We start from the raw sequence: 24,410 nt of genomic DNA, 5'->3' as shown, positions 1-24,410 counted from the left end.
TTTTTATTATCTTACCACTATGACAACTTATTACAAAAAAACAAAACAAAGAGCATTTTTCACAGTTAAATAAAAAGAAAAATGGCAAAAACAAAGACCAAAACACAGCAGGAATTACAGTGAGCAGTAACAAAATGTTGTGAGCTGGACTCAAGTTTTTGGTGAAAGTTGGACAACTTTTTTTTTTTTTTTTTAAAACATAACCAACATCTGGTTTATGTGCAATAATTTCCCGGGTAAAGCAAACCTGCTTTCATGGTCCCTCGCCAAAAGATGCCCTAAAGACTCACAGGGCTCATTCATGAAGCATTTTCTTCACCCCACCCCCTCACCCCACTTTGGATGCTTCTACATCTTCCCGTTTTGTCACACAGTTATTCAGAACACCAAAACAAGTATCGTAATTAAGCTCAAACTTGGCGAGAAAAGACTCGGAACAACTCAAAACGGCATGTAACTTACAGTGGCTGATGAAATTCTTTAGTACCATTCATGTGCAACCATAGTTGTTCCAGAAAAGGCAAAGGTGGGGTAACACTGAAGCCTTTACATGTTTAATTATTTTTATTCCATAATGATGCCTCCCTTTCATAACACAAAGAATATCTACCACTAGACTGTGCTGTTCTAACAAAAACAGTTGCCAAATGTACCTTTGGTTTCACACTGATGTCAGATCTTTCTGAGTGGGAGGAAAATCCGGTGTTTAAACTATGGTGCAGAGCTCAAAAAGCCAGAAAGCTCGCTTAAGAATGCTTTCATGGGGCCTTGAGCAGACAAATGCTGATTACTGTAAATCATGGTTAATATAAGTAGGTAAGTAGTATATAAAAAAAGACTTTTTACTGTATTGCTGAGCTTGAGCAGATTTCACAATAGCAGCAGTTCATGCAGATTAACCATCCAGACTCTGTAATGCAGCAGTCTGGATAGAAATACTAAATGAATCCTTCTCTTGTGCCAACTATGCAAAACAGATTTATCTGCATCTTTATTTGCGTTCATGTGTCAACTCAGTTCCTGCAGTTGCTGTAATTTGCATTGGTTTGGCTATTTATTCAAAACTGAATAAATTACATCTCTAAATGTTTTAAATAATTTGTCAAAAACTAAATCTAAAAATATACTTCCCCTTTTTCTTCCATAAAATCTAGACTGAAAATGTATGCCCATTCCCTCAATCAGCATGCGCTTCAACTTTCCAGAAAAACCGTACCCGCTTTTCTCTCCAGCTGCTGCAGTTGCAACTGGACAGTACGTGTATGTTAAGTGAGATAATGCTGCCAAACAGTCTCATCCAGGGATGAGAGTCACTCTGCGATGTATGGTTTACATGGACATGTGTTCAGGAAGCACATAGGAGATGTCATCCCATGGGTGGCGGTACAGACCCTGTTTCAGCCTCTTCTGGTCCAGGTAATGCCCTAATAGAGCGGAGACGAGTTATAAGTCGTGTTACGATACTTGGACAGTTAGAGTCTTGTCTGCGTCTGAAGGGGACTCACCAATAAAACCCATACTACGGCCGAGGACAAAGATCCCATTCAGTGCACCGATTTCCACAAACTCGTCAGCCTCATCTCTGGAAACAGTTAAACATTCATGTGAGAAACAATACCGCACAGTGTGCTCTCCATGCAGCGCTACAATGCAGACAGCACATCCAAGGATCTGAATTCTCCAAAGTGTGTCTTATGAAAAATACATTTGGTTAACGTGGTCAGGATTCAGTTTCGGAATAAACCATAATGTATTAGTCTGAAAAAATAAATTAAAGCCATCGTGACCAGTGGTAAAAGAGCTTAGTATGTTAGAAAACCTGTACTGAATGTTTATACACCGGGTCAATGTCAGAGACAGAGTTTCAAAACCATCTACAGCTACTACAACTGCTTCAATTTACAAAGGGACAAACAAAGTTATAGTATTGGCTTCTCAAGAAGGAGCCAGTATTTCCTAAAGTGCTGGCATGTGTGATAGAACGTATGGCTTTAAACAACTTGAACATAACATAAACGATTCCAAAGCCCTGTTTGTCTTATTTTCTTACCGTGTGAAGCCTCCACATGTTCTAAGCAGGTCCACAAAGGCAACCCCAATAAAACCGTCCACATTGAGGATCAGGTTAGGTTTCTAAAAAGTAAGATGTTGAAAATTAAGTTGCATGCAAGTGGGAAAAACAAAAAAATAACATCTTCTTACGGTTTTAAAAGGCAGGGATGCCAAATACTGTTGAATACAGCTCAGAGTCAGGAGAAGGTCATAAAACCCCTAAATACTGAAACATTTGAATCCATGTTCATTTGGTCCCGACTGCTTCTTTCTCTGATAATGTGTCCTCTAATTTTCAAAGATCTTCTTTATTTGACCTTTTAGTGTCAAACAAAGTGTCAGAGTTAGTATAAACGGGTAGCAGAAAGTTTGTAGTTCAAAAACTTTAAATGCAGTAAGACAAATGATTTGATGTTGAAAATCCATTCCTGAATTAGTCCTCTGTTCTCCTCAAACATATAATTACTGTGATTAAACTTGCAAATGTGATGGCAACAAATAGTCACATTTAATTCTAATAGGGCTGTGATGTGATTTGTGAACGTAATTTTTCGGCTTTAGGGCTCTTCAAATGACTGATACCTTGGAGGTGGTGATCTTCTCCACGTCTAGGGCGTAGTCTAGTAGCTGGGTGGAGGGGAAGTGCTGCTTGACAAAGTCTTTCAGAATCTGCACCCGCATATCTGGATTGTTGATCTGAAAAGCAAACAAATTGTTTTTCACACCGACTTTGTGACATAATTCAATCTGGTATTAAATTGGTCTAAAAAAGAAAAAAAGAAAAAAAAGGTATTTTTTTGCGAAATATTCACAATATCAACTCTAAAGAAATGGCAAATCTTTTGGGGATTGGGCTAATTCAAGATTTTGTGAAAAACTGAGTGCTGCTTACTGATTTGACCCTGTGTCCAATGCCCATGATCAGCTTGCCATCCTTCTTCATCTTGTTGACAAACTCCATGGGCAGCATGCCACTGTCAAAGGCTTTGCTGAACTGCTTTGCTGCGGCATCAAGAGCGCCTCCAAAACGATCCCCCTGGAGTTCAGAAATAAATATGGTTTCAGTACAGAATAAATTTGGTCAATTTTAGCAATTTATACACAAATAAAAGAGAATAATAAGCCCCAGCTAGCAAAAGACAGAAAGAGAAAATACATTACAGATATTAAACAACACCATATCCAGCCTTCAATGTGTTAATATAAAAAAAAGTCATCTAAGTTATCATTAAATCAATCATCTTTGCTACTGATGATAGCTAAGAGTTGTTCTATATGTGAGCAGTACTGACGATGGTGAGCAGGCCAGAGGTGAGGCTTGAGATGAGGTCTTTGCCAGCACGAGCACAGACGATTGTGTTGTGAGCGCCAGAAACGGCAGGTCCGTGATCAGCGGTCACCATCAAGCACATCTCAATGAACTGGCAGGCGTACCGCGGCAACCTAAACAGAAGGGCAGCAGAACTTATTCCACTGAAATAAAGTCCAGCTGCCAAGAGTTCTTTCTCTAAGAATTTGATGTCAAACTAACCTGCGCTGGAACCACAGCAAGCCCAGCACTCCTCCTAAACCCATTTCCTCTTTAAAGACCTCTGTGATGGGCATGCCAGCGTAGATAAGCTCCTGGCCCCGCTCGTCGCAGATGCTCGTCATGAATGAGGCTGGCTTACGAATCAGACCTAACTCCTGGAAAAAGTTCCACAGGGATGAAAAAAAATGTCCAACGTCGCTTATCAGTAACTAAATGGTAGGCATAAAATGCAATTTTTGGTAATTTGTAGCTTTCTACAATAATATAAAATGATATGGTTCTTACCCTCGCCCAAGAATAATCCATCGGTACAGTGGGTGGAGGCACCTCCTGGGCAGGAACGATGGTACCATTGGCCACCAGTTCATCATAAACAGTCCTGTTTAATCATATTTACCCAATAATCAATGAAAAGTCCTGAACCAATTCAATGACAAACTGTGTCTTATGATAATTTCCCACCTGATGACATCCCCCAGCTCATCAAAGCTCTTTGGTACATAAGCTCCAGCGTCCCTCAGAGCCTGGTTCTTGGCCACAGCCGTCTCTGAGGCCTGGTTGGCACAGGCTCCAGCATGGCCAAACTGAACCTGAAGATGGCAGCATTAAACGTTGAGCATAAAAGCCAGGTAAGGACAGCAACAAAATCCACACAGTTCATTTTCTCAATACAGACAACAAACCTCTGAAGCAAACATGGTGGCGCAGGTACCGATACACCAGCACACCACAGGTTTGGTGATTCTGTCTTCTGCGATGCCTTGGCAGATTTTGTACTCATCTGTGCCTCCAATCTGGATGTCGGAGAAAGAGGAAAAAAATGAGAGACTGCTTGTCACAGATATGAAATATGGAAGCATTTCTGGAGTGACTCCCACCTCTCCCAGCACCACTATCATCTTAATCCCCGGAGTGTCCTGGTAACGCAGGACATGATCCATGAATGTAGAACCTGGATATCTGGACAAAAAAAAAAAAAAAAAAAAAGCAAGAAAATGTCAAAACTTAAAAATTGTGTCCATAGAGCAATAATATAATCCAAAATGCTGTTTAAAAACAGATTTCAGTAGGACTACATAAGAAATAATTTAAGAATAGTTCCCAGTACCTGTCTCCACCAATGGCCACACCCTCATAGACGCCATCTGTTGTACGTGAGATGATGTTGTTCAGCTCATTCGACATGCCTCCAGAGCGTGACACATAGGCCACGCTTCCAGGACGATAAAGTTTGGAGGCCAGGATGTTGTCCAGCATGCCACCTGTGTTTCCGATCTTAAAACAACCCGGCTTGATGCCGCCGACCTGGTGGACAGGGTTAAGAATTACACTGAGTCATATGCTGACAGCTAAACCCAACTGTACATTTTAAGAGACAGTGGCCAGTTGTACAGTGCCCGTTTGTCAACGGGTACGTTTTGTGTCATGAAGCTCCATACCGTGGCAGGGCCAATGATAGTGACCCCTTTCTTATCAGCCATCTTGATCATCTTCCTGGTCTGAGCTTCAGGGATGCCCTCAGCAATGATGGCGATGGTGTGAATCTGAAAACATAATCAAACATGTCAGACCCATGCAGGTTTGCTGGAATGTCAGCAGTTTGTGTACAGCTTCTTTTAGTACCTGTGGATACTGCATGGCTTCCACTGTGCTGTCGAAGGCCGAGCGCAGCGATGCAAAGCTGATCAGGACGTCCACGTCGGCGTGTTTCTTCATGGCATCGGCCATGTTCTTATAAACCGGCAGCAGGATCTCTTTGTGGCCCCAATAGAACTTCTGCTTGTGATCTCCACTAAGCAACACAGGATGTAAAGAAGCATGGTATGGAAAGTGATACTATTCTGTAGCTAATAGCTGCAGTAATTGCATAATAAAGGTGCGAGAAAAGCAGTGTTTCAATAGTATTTTCTTTTTTTCTTTTTAAAAAAAACTAAAAAACAGGAAATGAGTTAACCTAAAAACAGTAGAGTACGTCACGTCAAAGACGGTGCTATTAGTCCAATTTATATAAAACATATTTCAAAAGAAGAACTCTACAGCTCAAAACTGCCACAAAGAGCTGATCATAGCGGATTTGCTTTTCCTAAAACATCCTACATTGTGAGAAACAAAGGATTTTCCCCAATGTACAACCCTGTGGTCCCTGCAGTAAACCCGTTCCATGACAGTTAAATCACTGGAGCACCAGCTCTTCAATGATACCACATTGGTTAACCTACGTGAAGGGGTACACCATGGCAGCCACAGAAGGTTCATCTCGGGAGCAAACGTAGTCAAAATCCATCATGCCCTGCACAGCACGTGTCTGCATGCCCCAGACGATGGTCTTGGTGTGTTTGCTGAACAGTGTGGTTGCTTTGGCTGTGAGGGTGAAAAGGCAGACAGAGAAGAACTCTGGTCAACACCAGAAGACGAAATAAAACCAAATGACATTGGGAGTTGCGAGGAGAACTGCACAAACAAGCAGAGAGCGGAAGAACTCAGTCTGAGGGCAGAGATGGAGGAGGAAGACAAACTCACACAACTCCTAGTTCACACAGAATTATGACATTCGTGTGATACACCCAATGTAATTGGGCAAATAAGATGCTTTTCCAGACATCCTTTTAAGCTGATGAGTACTCGTTAAAGAGAATTCAGTGCTACACATCACATACTTGCAACTGCAATCCCGTCCCTTTGTCAGTTATTTTGTATTATTATTTAGTTGGAATGTAATGGCTCTCTCCCCACTCTACACGGCACCAGTGGAGCAGCATTATCTCTAAAAACTCAACCAGCGGCGTCATGTCCTTGGAGGGGAAATGCTGAGTTAGCTTGGGAACTAGACAATTCTCACAGCTCCTGTTTCATTTGCTGAGACAGAGAAATCACTCAAAGCTAGGCAACACATTTCCCTGCACCAACTGGATGCAAGACTCTCCTTATCACAAAACTTGCTCTGAAGTATACACCATCTTATGATAGTTCTATGGGTTAGGGTCATTTTAGACTTTAAATTTCCCCTTTCGTTACAATGTTATGTTGCTTTATTCTTAATCTTTGAATGGTGGCTACTTTAACATTCTCCTTCATATATTTTGGTGGTCTTGTCCACTTGGTATTCATCCCCTGTAGCCTGATGTCAACTTTGTGTCACACCTGTAACTCTGTTGGTTACCTCTTCACCTCTTATGTGTGTGTTGTAGCAATTTCCTGTCCTGGTTACAATGCTTAAAATGTAACCTGTTTTGCAAAAGGCTCTCTGCAGCAGGTTTTCAGGAAATGCTGAGTTTTCTCACTTTTCAAATGGGAAATATAAAGCAATTTATTTAAATAACACGGTAAGTAAATTAGTGCATTTTAGCAAAGGTTCAAACACCACACATCACATAAACCCAGCAGCACAACCAAGCAAAAATAATAATAATCTAAACTATAAGAAAACATTACGTGTCAATAAGAATTCTGTTTCAAGAGGACGATGTAAGGTACAATCGACTTTAATGCATTTGTCTTAAAGAGAGGTCAGATTGAAGATAAATGTTTTTGGGAAGACGTTGCCCACACAGAAAGTAAATACTGTGCACAGAACTAATCAATTTCAGCTTCTGCTTTAATCTCGCTTCTACAATCCTGAAGATGTTAAAAAATGCAAACATTCAGTATTGTCAGATTGAAAGTCTGTTCTGCAACAAACGGCTCCCCAAAGGGTGAGTAAGACATCATTAGAAGGGAAAAAGTGAGACAGACTGCGGATAAACAAAAACGGGGAGGGCAGACGGAAGTGGACAGAGGGCGGAGTGGGCAGGAGCACAGATGTTTCACACCCTTCCATACCTCCGCTGCAGCCTGAGGAAGCTTGAGCTTCTGTGACATCACAGGATGGAACGCAAATTATGATCAAATGTGCACAAAAAAACAAAAGAAAAAGAAATGAGTCCAACTTCACTGCATATTCACTGAACACACTAAAATGAATTGTGCCAATTTTGTGCCATTTCTGAAAACACACCATGTACAGCACAGCAGAGGAAAGAGCATGCGAAGCTCGGCTGCTACAGAGCATGCCTTTACTATGCCGCTGTGAAGAGCAATCTAAAAGGTTTAATCAGGTCACAATTCAATTCTCATGTCGCAGAGCCTGCACTGAACTTTAGACTAGCACTGCAATCAACACTACTCCTACACAGCAACACACAACTCAGTAAAGACAGCACATCTTTGAAGTTTTTGCATTTAGCCGTCTGATCTAAAAACAGAGTTCAAACATCCAAAAAGAAGAAGGTAGTGTACCTTAAAGAATGCAAATATGTAGGTGTTATACACCCAAATACACTCCTTATTTTCAAGAATGGAAGGGTGAGGGTTAAACAGGAAGAGGGGCAAACCAATTAAGAGTACTTAGGAAGCCGAGTGCAATGTGAGCACGGCACACCTATCACTTACCTATCCAATCGCCTGTGACCACATTCTTCAGAGGCCACAGTATAGAATGAAGAGAGTCTTAGAGAAACAAGCATGAAAGAGATGCAAGTGAGCAGGCGGATTGTGCCCCGAAAAAGGGAAAATGTGGTGGAGGATTGAAATGAAGTGAAGGCATTTAAGAGGAGGATAAAATGCAAGAAGCGAGGGCAAGAGAAATGAAAAAGCAGAAGTGTGTGAGTAAATATGGATGACTAGATAATAAGAAGCAGCTCAGAAGAGACCGCATCTGTGTTAATTACCTGCAGGAAGACCTGCTTTAGACTTTTTTGCAGGACAGACGTCATTATTTGTCTTGGCTTCGGAGAATGAAGCGGTTCTTGTTGCAGCCGGAGTCTGGCAGAGAACAGAGAGATAAGAAACAGATCTATGACATTCAGAGCCAAACAGAAGCTTCAAAGGGAGGAGTGGCACAGATTCCTCTCTAATGCACCGACAGTTTCACGTTTTTTGAGTAAACACACAGCACGTTTGTTCAATTTTAAATCTGAATTTCAAATCACATGTGGTTCCATATTAAAAGAAAACCTAAATGTCTGCCAGAGCCATAAAACAACATGAGCTGGCACAGTAAAGGCCTAATATAGTACATGAAAAAAAGGCAACACTTCACAAGTTTCAAAGTCCAGAAGTGTCAAAGCTTAAACCGCGTTTAAACATGCATAAGTGAAATGTATCACAAGTAAGCAAACACTTAACACACAACTACTCTTTTGACATATATGAATTTGCATATAGTTGAACCATGTGTTGCAAAACAGATTTCAACATCAGGACTTTTCACTATTCAACTATTCATGTAAGTATGCCGTAAGGCACGTCTCAACTATACAACATTCATTTGTTCAAAGGAGTATATAATGACACACGGACTATCCTATGGTTACTGTTCGCAGCTTGGAGTGAGGACAAAATGAAAGTACCACTGTGCTGCTGCTCGCATTGAGGAGGAAGTTGGCGGTATGAGCGTCCATTGGAGGCAGGTTAGGGATCGGCCGGTGGCCCAGAGCCATCCCAACTATGGCCGTCATATGAGTTTCAGTTCCAAACACATGAATAGGAATACCTGTGGTCTTCCCTTTAAAGAGCAAAAAACACAACCATTGTTGAAGAACATACACACAAACAGAACTCATGAAAAACAATCACCATTTCATTTCCTACAAACAACAAAAGTATTGCAGTTGTCTGTTATTTTAGTTTGGAAATTTGAAAGTCACAAGACCACGTCTTTGTTTCATGAGTGAGGACCTCACTCACCTACTTCCCCCATCACTCTCAGGCCTTCTTGATAATTGGGCCCGCCGCGTCGCACAAATATGGAGACCTCATGCTCCTTTAGAGGACCTTGGTAATCTCTAATGGCCCGGACAATACCCTGAGAAGAAAGACAGTCAGCTCAGCTTTGTGATGCTCCAAAGTTAGATCAGCCAGTAAAAGAGTCTCAGAGACACAAGCACTGCCACAGTAGTTTTTGTTAAGCCTGTTCAATGCATTCTTACATAACGATGAAAACCTAAATCTTGCTGGAACTAAAGTCCATTTCATAGCTTTGTGTTCTAACGTGTGTAACGTCTTCCACATTTTTCTGAGTTGACTGTTCCAGCGAGCTGCAGAGTTCATGTTCTCTACTCAGAAATGTGCCTTTCAGTACTTTAGTTTAATTTGAAAACCCGAGGTGCATGATAGCAACTGATGACACTTTAAAAATATTATGTGGAAGTAGGAAATAAATGAAGCTATGACATTTCTGCTATTCTGAAACGTGCAAAAAAAAAAACCAAAAAAAACTGAGACTACTTTCTTCCAATCATTCTTAATATAGTTTTTGGGGAAAAATTCTAAGAAATCACACGGAGAAACATTCCAAATGACATCTGAAGTTAACATAATCTAGTCCATTCAGTGTTTAAGACAAACACATTAGCATGTATCACCTTAAATGTGGCTGCTACATTGGTGAAGTTTGCAATACTTCCTCCGATGATCAACACTTTCCCTGCAACGGGAAAAAAAAACAAGTTGATGATATGAAATCTGACTACACAGACACGCCATCTGGTAAAAGCCATGAAATGTATTACTGGCAAATTCCACATGAATGTGAATAATGGCTTAATGAAACACTAATAGGAAATAAGGAGTCAAGTTGCAAAATAAATAAATAAATAAATAAATTATACACAAACCTATTTGCACAAACCCATAAGAAGCTTCCAGTCAAGGAGATTTTCCTTTATTGTGTCTCCACTTCCTCCCTCCAGTCTTTTATTTTTTCTAACCTTATTTGGGAAGACAAGCTTTGATGAGGTGTTTTCAGTGCTCACCTTGAGGATGTTTCTCCCGAGTCATCAGCGAGAGGATGGTTTTTGCGTAGTCGTAGGTCTGCTGTTCGCTGGGTGCACCGGAGTACTCGCCGTAGTTGGCCAGCTCGTCCACCCCACCCAGGTCGCAGATGGTGTCGCTGAAGAAAAGGTCGGCATTAAAATACTGCGCGCCGATTTAGTCTAATCCGTTCAGTTTTAATCAACCGAAAACGTGTGGAGCAACACGGATTTCAATTCACGTAAAAACACTTTTATCAGTGGCTGCCATGAAGGCCTGTGTGAATTTTTCTAATAAAAAAAGCCTGACTTTGATCAACCATAACATGGTAAATGGTTTTCGTCAACTAAATATGAACAAAGAAAAACAACTTAATGAACCACCTGTAGACCACTGAAGCCCCTCCTCCGGCCACCATGGTCCAGATCCTTCCTCTGGGGTTCAGCAGGGTCAGCTTCAGACTGGCACCGCTCTTTGCATCCAGATCTGCAATGTAGGCCTCCTAAAAGTGGCAAAAATAAAATGGAGTAGACACGGCCAGGGATGAAGACGATGGTTCCAATAAGTAAACACATTCCTCATGGCACTCAGCATGGATACCTTCAATTAACCCATTAGCACATCACTTTACCTGTGCTCATACTTATGTACCACTTTAGGTAATTAAAACAATTTAATCACAAAACAGGCGAGAACTTCATACAAATGATCTTACTGTCACACAAAAAAACTGCTCTGTTGTTCCTCAGAACTCACCTCTGGATATGCTTCTCTGCCAAAGGGTGGAGGAAACTCCACATTGCCCCATTTAGCCTTGCAGATGAAATCAGCTGTGGCATCAATCTTGGCTGCCATGTCGAGGATATACACTCCATCTTGGGTCATGACTGGTTAAGACAACAAAAACACAACTTATTCATTTGCGTGAGAAAGCAGAACCATGTTCCCAGAAGTAAATAATTAAACCGCACTGGTTCAATTATTAAGCTGCGTCTGTGAATCCTAATGAGCCGAGTGTACGGTTGAACAGAGTTTTACCTAAAGGGTTGATCTCAAGATAGGTGAAGTAGAGGTCCTCGTATAATTTGAACAGTCCCACTATAAAACTGGCCAGTACCCTAAGGAGAAGGAAAAATAGTAGATCAAAATCAACAATAGACTGGAAAATGACTGAAAGCGTTACTAGAAGTGAAAAACAAAAGAGTACACCAATTGCTCTTGTATACAATACACAGTAAGTGTACAGTAAAAACATATTTTATTGCCAAACAATTATGATGAATGCTGTCACTGAAACTCACAGAACACAGTGTAGCATGTAGCAGAATTAGCTGAACTAGCCACAAAAATAAGAGATTCTGCTTAACGAAGGTCGAAATGTTTGTGGTATAAAGGGAATGTTATTTGGGAAAGAGGGAAAATAGACATCAGTGAAGGTCAAAACAGAAGGACACAAAAACTCTTCTGAAGGTTGAGAGCCTTTTTCTATTTGTGTTTGCAGTAGCTAATTAGTCACACGTCTCTCTGATATGGGAGTGCTTGAAAACTTGAGCTTTTGAACAAAATGATTTAGCAGCGCTGAGACTCTCATTTTCAGCCATCTATGTCAAACCGTTTCCTTCAAAAATGACACGTCCATACTCTTTCTTGTCGTCAGGAACATGTTCGAGGAGCTGCTCGGCGACTTGGCCCTCACTGAGCTCGTCATCCACCGCCACCATCAGCCGCTGGGCCTTGGCGTCCACGTCACCGACCTCCACTCCTCCCTCGTGGTGGAAGAGCACGTGGTCGCCCTCACGCGTGGCGTAAATGCACACATAAAACTCTTCCTCCTGCGAGTGAGTAGATAAGGACTGACATCAGATGGACGGACACACAGACCCATTTTTACACATTTCTTTGCACAGGGCGTGACACACAAAGTAAAACAGCCTGAGGAAAAATAAGGAAATCAAATAATTACACTGACCTACATCATCCTGCCAACACATTTGCTTTAAAGGTGTGTCTGTTATACACTTATCTATGATCAGAGGCTACTCAAATAAACACGACTTGGCTTTCAAAGTAAAGGGCATCCGTTACCTGTGCGTGTGGAACAAAGGGCTCAATGAGGAAGTTCTTCAGCACACCTTTCGCCTTTCCCACCTAGTCAAGACAAGCATTATGGTCACAAAACAGTCCTGTTACTTTATTCTAGTCATACCAGCAGAAAGGAAAGGAACGTCTGAATGTATTCCTGAAATATTCTGCAAAAATAGAATATTTCTACATAGTAAAAACACAAGAAAGTCTTCTGTGTTTGCTGGAAGCATGGTGACTGCCTGTTTGAAGTACAGTTCAGCAGGGCTGCATTTACAGTGGACCGGAATAGACCACCTTCTGACCTGGCAGATCTAAACATGAGCCTTGAGGCCTCTGGTATTGCACAACATGGTCCCACACAGAACACATATATACTGCGGACTAATGGAGCTCACGTTCTATTCATAAGCTGCATGAAACACAATGTGGCACTCATGTGATTTCCTACTGGAGTCACGCTATTTGACTGCATTCCTCTTGTCATTTGTGAGCCGATAGCAGAGTTTTTTAAAAAAAAAAAAACAACCTTTCATTCTAAAAGGTTCACAATTCACAGGCAATATACAACAAAGTCTTATTTGTGCACTTCTATTGCACACATATATTCAGTCAAAAGCCACTTGACCCAGTTTGCTTTATGAGGATAATAAAGGTAAAGAAATTAAATTAAATCCAAAGATAAAGAGCCAACTGACACAAAGGACAGCATGATTATTAGCCAGTTTCCACGACAGCAGTGTTTGCTTGGACCTCATCTCTGACTCAATTCTGAAGAAATTAAATCATGTTTACAGGAGATGAATGCCACAATTGCTGTTCTTCAGAGATAACATTTTCATCTCGATGGCAAAACAGCTAAATAGTCAGTAAACATTAACTACTTTAAGGGCTGCAGTTAAATAAGGTTGCACGTATTCAGGAACACAAATGAAAGCAAAAGAAAATCTCACAATAAAACTAGGAACCAAGTTTTCTTGAAGGCACCACTGTGCTGGCTCATCACATCCATCTCTGGTTGAGATGGTAAAATTAACCACAGCTATCACAAAAATGATCAACTTCATTTAGCCATGTTTGTGTGCAATGCAGCCTCAATCCCCCAAATCTATTGTCCCTGAAAAGTTAGTAACAGGTCATTCTGTGTCATCATGCAAAGGCAGAGAGGGTACAGCCAACTCACAGTGGTCTCTTTCATAATGCGTGATTTGAGCCATTCCTTGACGCCCTGCAGGTCCAAGTTGATGCCAACCAGCCCGAGCTTCCCACGTCGCTTGATCAGTTGATCTGGCTTCACCACCAGCCGCTGTGCAAGGAGCAAGAAACACAAGGCAGATAGTAGTGAATAAACACTAGTGTAACAAACCTAACTGAGACCAGATCACGAAATGCATCTACACACACGCTCGCGCTCACACACAAAGTCACATGTAACTGTAACGGCATAACGTCCTGCTGAGATTCAGCGAGACAAAAACGAGGAGAGGAAAGTAGAAGGCTTTTGAGGTTATAATGAAATTTGTAGCTTCGGTCTTACCTCTGTCAGTAGCCATGGGTGCTCCTGTGTGAGGCGGTCCCAGTCAGTCTCCACTGTTACACTAGCATAGTGGAAGCGGTTCTGCACAGCCGTTGATGCGCAGATGTACTTGTACAAAAACTCCTTCCCTGTCTGCTCCGATATGGCTTTTGCAGACATGACAGCAACGTACAGCACAGGACCTTTGGGAGAGAGAGACCAATGGTTAAATTTAGGAAGTCACTAATAGAACTCACTAATAGATCACATGAGAGAAACAACCAGCCAAGTCGATTCTACCTTCTACCCTGAAGCCCTGAGGAAAAGACATGAAAACAGTGATGTGAATGAATGTAGCCGTTATATCAAATCAGTCCTGCACCAGGTAAAGATGCCAGATGTTTACAAATGTACAGATGGGTCATACCTTAGAAAATAAGCTTGTCTGAACAACTGCATTAACTTAGATCATTTGGGCGATGCCAAAAAAAAATGTAGCAAAACACTATTAAGTTGCTTCCTGCTCATTCTGCCGTTAGTCTGCATAAATGCCCTCATTCATCTGAAATAATCATATCTCTGTTTTGGCTAACAAAGATAGCCACTGGAAAGTACATAGATTAAACAGAATTACAGCTGCTTTTTTACGGTACTGTTAAAGCAGTAAGTAAGGGATCATTAACTGATGTCTAACTCAGCCCCAATTTTCAACTGGATCTCCTCACACAAAAAGTTTAGAATTTACACCTCCTCAGTATCAAAGTCCTTCACATCTCCAAAGGTGGCTGCCCTTTATACTAGACCAGCAATCATCAATTTTAAAACTAAGATACTAAAACAGTTTAATACCTGATTAATAATGAGATACACAGACTTCCCCCGGTCTTTTTTTAAACCGAAAAGAAAACTTGTTATTAGTACTTTTATAGTCCTGTACTTACAAGAGCCCAGGGCTGTTAACCTACAAGTTAACCTGGCCAAATAATGAGTTAGACTTTAACAGTTATATTTGACCAATGACAAGATCTAACTATCTGCCACACGGATCATTGCTTCAGAAAAAAAAAATAGATAATCTTACATAAACAAAAGCCTTAAAGTTAGCAGTGACTCTCACGATAAGGGCATGATGGAGAAGAAGATAAACAACATAGACAACAGGCTGCACTGATTGACTTGCCATTCCTGTTTATCCCAAAGTATGCTGCAAGACCTGCTCAGACCAGTCCACGTCAGCTGAAACAAATGACAATATGCATATACCTCATGTTGCCTTTGACTTAACACCTCTCATTTAATGAGACAGAAGACACTCTGCTGCTTTTATAGCTCAAATTGGCCCAGTACCCTCACACCACTTCCAACATCAACAATACAGCACTAACCATTTACCCATCTTATCTCCTCTGCCACTGTATTGCTGATATATCTTTTTATAGTGGCTCTATTTCGGCGTTTAAAAGTGCAATGCAGTGTTTTAGCCAACTGCTGCATCACTTACACACAGACAAGTGGTCTATAACATGTCTGTGATAACTGACCTTGTAGTGTATCTAGGATTTAGCTAAGCAGGCTATCGTCTCATGCTTTCAGAGACAGATGACCCAGTGTTCAGTCCTGACATAATCCACGGGTCCAGTCTATTGTTTGAAGCTAGTTAGCCGTGAAATTTAAGCCACTGTTCGGGCTCCTGAGGTGAAGGCAGCTGGATTTGGTGGCAGCACAATCGCAGGGATCATTAAGGGCGGGTGGAGAATGGCACTACTTCAAACATATAGCTGCCGTTTGATGAACTCATGCTTGCATTAGCATCACTTCCTTGTTGCAAACTTCCGTGCTAGCCACATCATATGTGTCAGACCAACCCGTTTATGAATGAACCTCCTGTATCGACCACCACACCCACTCCACAGACTTAGTAGCCAACACAAGCTAGTCAGGCAAGTTTAACAATAACTACAGCTAATCTAGCTATAGGTAAATAAGGAAACACCGTCAGAGAGAGGAGAAATAAGTAGCTAAAACTCCTTTAGGTGAATTAATAAACTTGCCAAAGGAAGGAAGGTTGATTGTGGTGGGTTATACATTGAAGTTAGCCTGCGTTTGGGACTAATATGAGTCACTTAAATCATTACGGATGAGCTGTTTCCAAGCCTGACAGCAAAGTAAAACTATACAACAGTTATGTCTGTTCTATCTCTGTTAAGATGACAGTGGCTGCAGTTTTTCCATTCAAACCTCAGAGCATCTCATTTCATCCATACCCAAGTCTTTACAATCTGGCTAGCTAACTACTGTAGCCTAAAGTCGCCAGATAACCGCTAAGAATAGCTAGCGTTTGCAAAGTAACTGAATGACAACTATTACCTTGTCAAAGAACGTAACACCTTCTTGGAATAAAGGCTTCGTGTCCTGGCCACAAAATAACAAAGCTTAACAGTCAATTTGTCTTATACCGGAGCGTCTCCGTCAGTCCCTCTTGCCACCTCACTCTCCTCCTGTCGTACCATAATCTGGCGACGCTGCACGCACCTGATTGGTTTAATCGCGACCACGTGTTTACGCCAGTTTCACCCAGACCATAATAAACGGAGCACCGGTGTGAACATTGATTCATTATCAAATCTGTTGTCCAAAGAATACATATAAATTACGGTTCAATGCCTTTGTTTTTGTCTGTATTAAAATCTATACTGTGTAAAAGTGGAAAAAGACAAAACAAAAGCACCACAAAACAAGACCTTACTGCTTTTTCTGACATTGATATAAGCAGAACTTTTTAGCCTGTTTAGGTAGAGCTAAATCATACAAACTTCAGGGTCATACCTTAAGTAATAAATTCTCCAAAAATGTCAGATATTAAGTACAATACTAGAAGAAGTATCTGTTTCAAATATGAAATTGTGTAAGAAAAAAAGTCAGTGGTACAGTTAAAGACGGGCCTTTATTTCCACAATTAAAAAAAAAAAAAAAAAAAGCATGTCTTGTTAATACTGTAAAACATTTTTAAAAACGATACATAGATCAGAGACGGAACAATGTACAATGGAAGCTTCCGACCTACGATCAGCATCCCTATAAACGGGTGGAAACAAGTAGAGGAAGGGCTGAGCTGACCAAACGTGCATGACGAGGACGCAGCAGGAGGGTGACAACCTGGTGACTGATGACATGAAACCAAATACAAGTCTTTCATTTTCAACAGGAGAAAGACATAATTTGCAAAATTCACATCAGTTTCCTAGATGGCCATGAAAAGCGTTTCCCTACAAAAATAGCACAAACACAAAAACATGGTAAATAAATGTAACTGCTGCCTTTTTTTCTTTCTTTTTTTCCAAAGAGGATGTGGCATTGCTCTTCAGCGTCTGATGTAGGTTTCACTGTATGATGCTTTAACTTATTCGGGTAAGGCACCACTTGAATTCGAATGGGACAACAGCACTCGTGTGTGTGTGTGTGTGTGTGTGTGAGAGGTTTAAGTGGAAGTCGGAATTGGTAACATTGTTTTCAACCGAGCAAAAATCGAGGTGTTCTAATTTGGCCCGTTTCAGGAAAAAAAAAAAAAAGAAAAGTCGAGTAGACTGACAGGTGTGATATGAACAATGTTTAGTGATTATTCTTTCTTTTTTTTTCTAAAAAAAAAAGGAGAAGACGAGGACCAGTGGCTTTCTGTTGCAATCAGATGAGGGAATACAGCTCAATTCAATAAATATAAACGGACTAAATGAAGACTGAAGAAAAACATATGCTTTACATTCGAGTCAAATATACACGAACATGTGATAAAGAAACAAAAACCCTGCAAATTTTGGCAAAGTGAGCCGATTAAAACCTGGTGAAAAACTCACAAGAGAACAGCACTGGTTTTCAGAGTCTTTCTTGAGCTCAGTTTAAACATTATACCTTGTCAGTACACTGACTCTTGCTTTATAGAGACATGCTGTCCCAGGAGAACCTTAATGACATAAACCATGTTATGTCTGCTAAAAATGATCAACTTACATGCTTACATGTTCTCATCCCTGACCAGCTTTAAGAAGACTGGGTCAGTTTTATAAGAATAAATCACATTTAATACAAGTCAGCTTTTGGCAATTACAACATGCTCTGATCAGCTGATACAAATGTCTTCAACGGGACTTCTTCAGTGCTTATTTATGCTCATCGTTAATCCATAACTAAAGCCTGTGAATTATCCTTCTCGGTGTTCGTTAGCGTCAACGTAGGGCGTGAATTCAGGAGTTTAGGAGTGAATGCAATAATTAATAATCGTTTGGGGAGGAATGGTGGGCAGATTTTGCAACACACTTCATAGCACGAGCATCAGAAGGTGACTTCATTTTGTTCACTTCAGGGCTGCATTTCCCCCTTTTAAATGGATTCTTTACTTTAGCCAAACTGGAAAAAGAAGTTTCCAGGTCCGGAGTCTGAGGAAGGAAAAAAAAACAAGAAAAGAGTTCAAATGATGCATATTCTCTGATAAATTATTCCACGTTACAAACGACAAACACATACCTGGACTGGAATCAAAGTTAAATCCTCCTCCTCCTCCACCACCGTGGCCACCAAAGAAAGCCCTGAAGATGTTGTTGGCGTCGAAATCTGAAAAGAAAGCAAAGGACAGAAATTCTGTGAGGAAAAACATTCAAAGTAAACCAGAACTTGCACATTTAAGCATCCAATTGCAAAGCCAAAAGTTATGACCCAAATCTGCTTTGGAAGCATTAAATGCAACTTTATTTTCAAGCTGGATTTTCATTTTTTCAGAGGCAACGTCGACCTTTTCACCTGTTTTAATTTTATTTGAAACATTTAATATTTAAAAGAAAAATCTGGTCATTTACCTTTTAAGGCCGTTCTCCACCAAATTACCTCTACCAAAGCCATGCAAAGACTGATAATAAATACTGCAGGAGTACATTTCTGGACTTACAGCGCCCTCTACAGACAGAATAAGATACCAGCAGATATTCGATAAAGATTAAATCAGATGCCACTAATAACATAAACGTTAAGCTGGAGTGACACCTGACCCACATGATTTAATACAAGGACTTTGAAAGCAAATTCGCTAAGTGGAATTCAGTCGTTATTAATCTGTTTTCATATTGTTTACAACTTTGTCTGTTCTAGGATGACAATTTCTAAAATATCACTAATGTAACGGCCTGTTTCCAACTGATCCAAACTGCAAATGACAAGTCTCATTCCTTTTCTGGGTTTCTATGAAAGGTTTTTTCACACTAGCTAATTTAACTCAGGCGTAACTATTGATATTAACTGGCTTTGTGCATTTCTATGTACCCGTGTCCTCAGAGTCAGAGTCATCAACGAAAATTAAATAAGCAAAGTTATCGTTTAAAACCACACTTTTCCTTATATGATATGTCTGTTTGGAAAAAATCTATCAAGCCTAAAGAAGTATTCACCTCCACCATCAAAGCAGCCGTCATCCTCCAGGTCGTGCCCGCTGTCATAGCGGAACTTCTTCTTTGGGTCGGACAGGACGGTGAAGGCCTCGCCCACTTCCTTGAACTTCTTCTCTTCCTCCTTTTGCACCTCTGGAGTCGCTGCGCTGTGGCGGTCTGCAAGACAAAAGAGGATGACCCTTGAGATAAAAAAAAGACTAATAAAAACTGTCATCAGGTGTTTTTTTAAAGGCCAGTTTAGATACCTGGGTGGTGCATGAGGGCCCGTTTGCGGTAGGCTTTTTTAATCTCATCCTCAGTAGCGTTCTTGCCAACGCCCAGCACCTTGTAGTAATCTTTCCTTTTGCTCTTCTTCAGCGCCATCTGTGCCGTCTTCAGCAGATGCTTGTGATCTGGAGGGCAACGGAGAGGCAGAGAATGTGAGTCCATGGAACCCTGCACATGTCAGTTAAGGCGGGCAAATATGAGAAAACTCGGGCAGCAGCATACCTGAGGTTTTCTCTGTCTGGTAAACTTTTTCATAGTCACGTACAGCCTCTTCATACTGCTCTGTGTCCGTGTAGCTACGGGGGGGACAGAAAGCCTCAGAAAAACTGCACAATTCTGAGCAACAAAGACATGCAAAGCGGGAAGAATTCACTCAAAATAACGTATGCGTAACATACCACTGAGCTCTTCTCAGGTAGGCTTTGATGTAAGTGTCATCTAGTTTGATTGCACTGGTACAGTCTTCAATGGCTTGATTCAGTTTCTTCAGCTGTTGATCATTTAAAAAAATGTTCATGACACTGACAGGAGACAAAGAGCTAGTACTTATAGTTTAAAGTATCTACAATTACTTTACTGCGTAGTTTAAGCCGACTTGCTGCCTTTTACCTTTGCTCCTGCTGTGGCTCTGTTGCAGTAGAGTTTGGCGTTGGTCTTGATGTTGTTGGGATCTATTGCCAGCGCCGCGGTGTACAGCTGGTGGGCAGCTTCGTAGTTGTTGTTCTTGAACGCCTGGTTGCCCTCCTCCTTCTTGGCTTTCAGAGCTTTGGCATTCTGATTTAATAAGAGAACAAAGACTTATCTTACTACACTTGACAGATCATACGAATGATTTTTTTTCCCCCAGCGTGTTTTAAGTAATGGGAAAATTGTATCAATCTGCTTTGTTGTGTGTGACCTCTACAGACACTTTTCATTCCATTTATGTTTCAAGCTATCCAGTGAAGATCATTCTTCTTTTCCTAACAAAACACACCATTTCGAGTCTATCGCAAAAGTCAAATACGCTACCATACTCATCTGCAAAGTCAGACGATACAATTAACGCACACTGGGGATTTCAAGACAAAAATCCTCTTGTAATCGTCTCTCTCGATCTTAAATAAGTACATTAGCTGTAAAGGACAAAGTGGAGATCTTACCCTGCAGGCTAGCCGGGCCTTTTCGTGGTCGGGTGCCATGCGTAGAGCCTGGACGAAAAACTGCACTGCTTTATCGATGCAGTCCTCATAGTAAAGACACAGGCCCCGAACATAAAGTGCGTCAGCGTTAGTGGAGTCCATTCGCAAGATGTCGCTGTAAAAAGAAAAAGCTGTTCAATGATCTGCCTTTCCAAAACTGTCATATCTGAAAAATGGCATCAATTTGACACAATGATCACATAAGTCAGTTGCTTCATTAAGGAATACGGTCCTCTTCCTACCTTGCCACAGACTGGGCTTCTGGATAGCGTCCCAGCAGAGCGAGACACTCCGCCTTCAGGATTTTGAAGCGGTGGCAGGCAGAAGCCAAAGCTAAGGCCCGGTCCATACAGTACACAACCTGGATCAGGACAACAACCAAATACCACACTGACTGCACCTGCTCCATCCTCACATTGAGAAATCTTTACAAATATTTGGACCTGTGTTTCACATGTTTAAAGCTAACAATGTTCTTTCCAGTCAAATGAGCTGATAAGAGTTTAAAAGAAAACAGAAGCGGTTGACAACAAAAGAACGTGCTCACAATTACTTGTGAATTTACCTTTCTGAAATCCCGCTTTTCAAAACCAAATTCTGCCATCCGCTCGTACTCCAGGAGCGTCGCCGCACTCTTTTTCTAAAAGAAATCACAACTCAAACGTAAGGGCCATTTTCAATATGTGAACAGATTAATTAACTGTGGTCAAAGAGAATTCAAAGCCTCTTTTATACCGCTACTGAATTAAAAAGCTCCTACCTCCTGTTGGGCCTCTCTATTGCTGGGCTCCAGCTCCAGAACCTTCTGAAAGCAGCGACTGGCCGCCATGGCATTTCCCAAAGACAGGTGGCACTTGCCCTCGCGTAGATGCCCCTGTGGTGCAAGCAGGGACACGCACGTTTCAGAACTGCCGAAAATCGCTAAGAAAAACAAAAGATGATGCACCAGATGTGATAATCTGTAGAAACCAACCTTCATGAAACGGTCATCCAGACGCACGGCCTGCTGGGAATCTTCAAGGGCTTCTCGAAAGCGACTGAGCATCATGAGGGTGGCCGCCCTGTTGCCATAATAACTGGCATTTCTTGGGGATGCGTCTTTAGAATTTAAAGAAAAGAAGAAAAAAAGTGACACACAGACCACATCTGGACAACGACAGTAAAGATACACAAGATGCTGATCAGCTAAAGCAAGCTGAAAGGGATGAGTAGCACTAAAAATCAGTGCCACTGTTCACAGGGTGAGGTGTGACATAAATATATTTCTCAAAAGGAGAACATGAACAGAGCCTGGGTGGCGTTTGAGTGGTTGCAACCACTCAAACCATGTGGAAAACTTAATCCCAGCGATTAACAGTAATCTCACCAATGGCCTTCGTGTAATAGTTGAAAGCTTCGGAGTAATCTTTCTTGCTGTAGTATGCATTTCCTTTCTCTTTGAAGCCTTCGGCCTGACTGCAGAGAGGACAAACAAAAGCCAAAGTCAACACAGAACGACTGAATCAAAACAACAACAAAAAAGAGAGTGCATTGCATCCCTGTAGGCAGCTGGAGAGCGACATGTCCTGACGACTGAGAAACGAAACTGAACCTGGCTGTAAAACCCTAGCCCCGGTAGCCATTTGAATTCAACGTGGAATTTCTTGCAGATAGGGCAGAGCCTGAGTGTCTGTAAGGCTTCGCTGTTCACCTGAAACTGGGACAGCGGAGCAGGGTACACACAGTCCAGAACTAAACATAGCTGCGAAATTCACCTGCTGCAGCCCCATTAGACGCACCGAGTGCTTAAGGGTAAAAAGAAGAAGCCGCAGCTGCTGCGCCGCTCTCTTGTACACGGCAGGCATCTTTTTTGAATCCTCCACAGCTGTAGTCTCTCAGGTGGGAGGTAAATGTTGACAAATGTGGGCTGTTGAACATGTAAAGTGTGTATAACTGAATGAACTTGAGCCGACTAGAAATGCGACGCTGCCAGTTATTTTCTTTATCAATGAACCAATTATTATCTTTTTAGTTTGAATGGTAGTGTGGCGTGTAGGGATTTCTCGCCACTCCTCAAGGAGAGTTAAGTTCGGACTCGTTTGTAAAATGCAATCCTGAAAAAGCTGAGGAACACTTCCCATCTTTACACGCCTTAATACGTCATCTCTTATCAGCACTTATTGATGGTGCCCTATAAGGGAAAGTCAAACTGAAAAGTTGGACACTGAAACTGTGTCAGAGGAAGCTTTATTCAGTAAGTTCTCCGTCTCAACTTCTCTACATTTTCTTAGTCTAAACTCTAAAGAGTTTTTTTTTTTTTTTCATGCTTATATTTCAGCACAGTTGCCTTTAAGTTCAGCCGAAACGTTCGTATCCACACGAGTGGCACTCTCACACGCACTTCAGCTTCTGGATCCCGCTTCATCCTCTGCTCCAGGTTTAACTGACTGGATCCATGTGCTGATCTGATCTTTGACATCCGGCTTGTTGTAAGCTTTGTGAGGTTTCATGGACTGGCATTGTTTGGAGACGCTTATTACAAACTAAATATTTGAGCCGAAAAACTTAAGACTAATTGTACCAAGAATTGTACGAAAGGTCATGTGACTGGACACAAACAACGCAAAGTGTACCGTCAAGTTTCGACTTCTTAGCTGGGTGAGTCATCCGTGGATGTAAATTACCTAATTGCCGCCTCGGGATATAAACCACTTTAATGCTACTGTCCAAAAAAGAAGCGATTTTGAGTTTTAGTTTGGTTTTTAAACGTGTGAACAGACGGGTTCGCAAAGCATTTTAATACAGTCCCACTCTGCGGCTACACATGTGTCGAAACACGCTAAAACCGGGCTATTTTAACAGTCAGCGGTTACGTCGGTTAATTTGAATAAAAACACGATTTCACGAACAGATTGAACAGTCTCAAATTAGATAACACAGATACTTGCGATTTTCAGTAAGCTGTAAAATGTAAGATTTATATATATATACATATATACACATATTTAAAGACGGTGAGTAAGCTAGCGCGTAGCTTCTCTCCGGGGTGACCGGACTGATGTTTTCGAGCCTTGTCAGCTCGCCGGCTGCATCCAGCCCGGCCGTTCGTGCACTGTAAAGACGGATATATGAAGTAGAAAAAAGAACAACAAGCTTACCGTTCCATGTCGTCCTGACGGCGGATCTTGGACTCCGTTTCTACCGGCATGTCGATGTCAACAGCTGCCATCTTTTCTGGAAAGTACAAGCCGAAGCGAACGACGGCTGTAACGAGTCGACGTCATTTCCGGATTTTTTTCGGGGTCAATCAAAAGTAGGCAACTGGTACAAGTTTTGTTATATAAGCGGCCATATCAGGTCACATGACTGTTTACAAACTTGACACATTTAATTATGTCAGTGGGACACAACCATATTTAATCATATTTTTGTAAACAATAAACTTCACTGAATGAAGATAAGCGGTGACGTTCAACTGTTTCAGCCTTTGTCTCGGCTTCAAACCACAGTAACCTACTCTTAGACAAATGCACATCCAACCACACCGCTGTATGAGGTCAGGCTTCACCTGAGAGCTTGCA

The 24,410-nt window shown here is 41.4% G+C and overlaps 2 protein-coding genes across 3 annotated transcripts; both read right to left on the bottom strand.

Moving 5' to 3' along the window:
- On the bottom strand, positions 1 to 16,483 carry LOC140277926 (ATP-citrate synthase). Of its 2 annotated transcripts, XM_072372774.1 has the most exons (30): positions 16,338 to 16,483; positions 13,992 to 14,173; positions 13,638 to 13,760; positions 12,458 to 12,520; positions 12,014 to 12,204; positions 11,411 to 11,490; positions 11,129 to 11,259; positions 10,756 to 10,874; positions 10,375 to 10,511; positions 9,985 to 10,046; positions 9,308 to 9,425; positions 8,971 to 9,125; positions 8,290 to 8,383; positions 8,012 to 8,068; positions 7,403 to 7,432; positions 5,803 to 5,944; positions 5,207 to 5,375; positions 5,023 to 5,127; positions 4,692 to 4,888; positions 4,462 to 4,543; positions 4,267 to 4,377; positions 4,046 to 4,173; positions 3,869 to 3,962; positions 3,584 to 3,738; positions 3,345 to 3,495; positions 2,945 to 3,088; positions 2,635 to 2,748; positions 2,051 to 2,133; positions 1,506 to 1,582; positions 1 to 1,424 (listed from the first exon to the last, which is right to left on the bottom strand). In XM_072372774.1, the coding sequence occupies exons 2-30, from the start codon at positions 14,148 to 14,150 to the stop codon at positions 1,330 to 1,332; spliced, it is 3,366 nt and encodes a 1,121-aa protein (XP_072228875.1). In that variant the 5' UTR covers positions 14,151 to 14,173; positions 16,338 to 16,483; the 3' UTR covers positions 1 to 1,329. The 2 variants fall into 2 exon arrangements, with proteins under 2 accessions (XP_072228875.1, XP_072228874.1); XM_072372773.1 differs by lacking the exons at positions 7,403 to 7,432; positions 8,012 to 8,068.
- A 412-nt stretch (positions 16,484 to 16,895) lies between these two features.
- LOC140278160 (dnaJ homolog subfamily C member 7-like) lies at positions 16,896 to 24,118 on the bottom strand. Its single transcript, XM_072373097.1, has 14 exons — positions 23,988 to 24,118; positions 22,217 to 22,305; positions 21,824 to 21,948; positions 21,611 to 21,724; positions 21,416 to 21,490; positions 21,093 to 21,211; positions 20,812 to 20,965; positions 20,279 to 20,443; positions 20,068 to 20,159; positions 19,892 to 19,965; positions 19,648 to 19,794; positions 19,403 to 19,558; positions 18,489 to 18,575; positions 16,896 to 18,400 (listed from the first exon to the last, which is right to left on the bottom strand). The coding sequence occupies exons 1-14, from the start codon at positions 24,056 to 24,058 to the stop codon at positions 18,363 to 18,365; spliced, it is 1,506 nt and encodes a 501-aa protein (XP_072229198.1). The 5' UTR covers positions 24,059 to 24,118; the 3' UTR covers positions 16,896 to 18,362.
- Between the last annotated feature and the right edge of the window lie 292 nt (positions 24,119 to 24,410).

The sequence above is a fragment of the Leuresthes tenuis genome, unplaced genomic scaffold (assembly GCF_036924035.1).
Source record: "Leuresthes tenuis unplaced genomic scaffold, fLeuTen1.0.hap1 SCAF_20, whole genome shotgun sequence".
Lineage (NCBI taxonomy): Eukaryota > Metazoa > Chordata > Actinopteri > Atheriniformes > Atherinopsidae > Leuresthes > Leuresthes tenuis.
The sequence above is the reverse complement of the archived record's forward strand: the minus strand, read 5'-3'. Positions and strand labels throughout refer to the sequence as shown.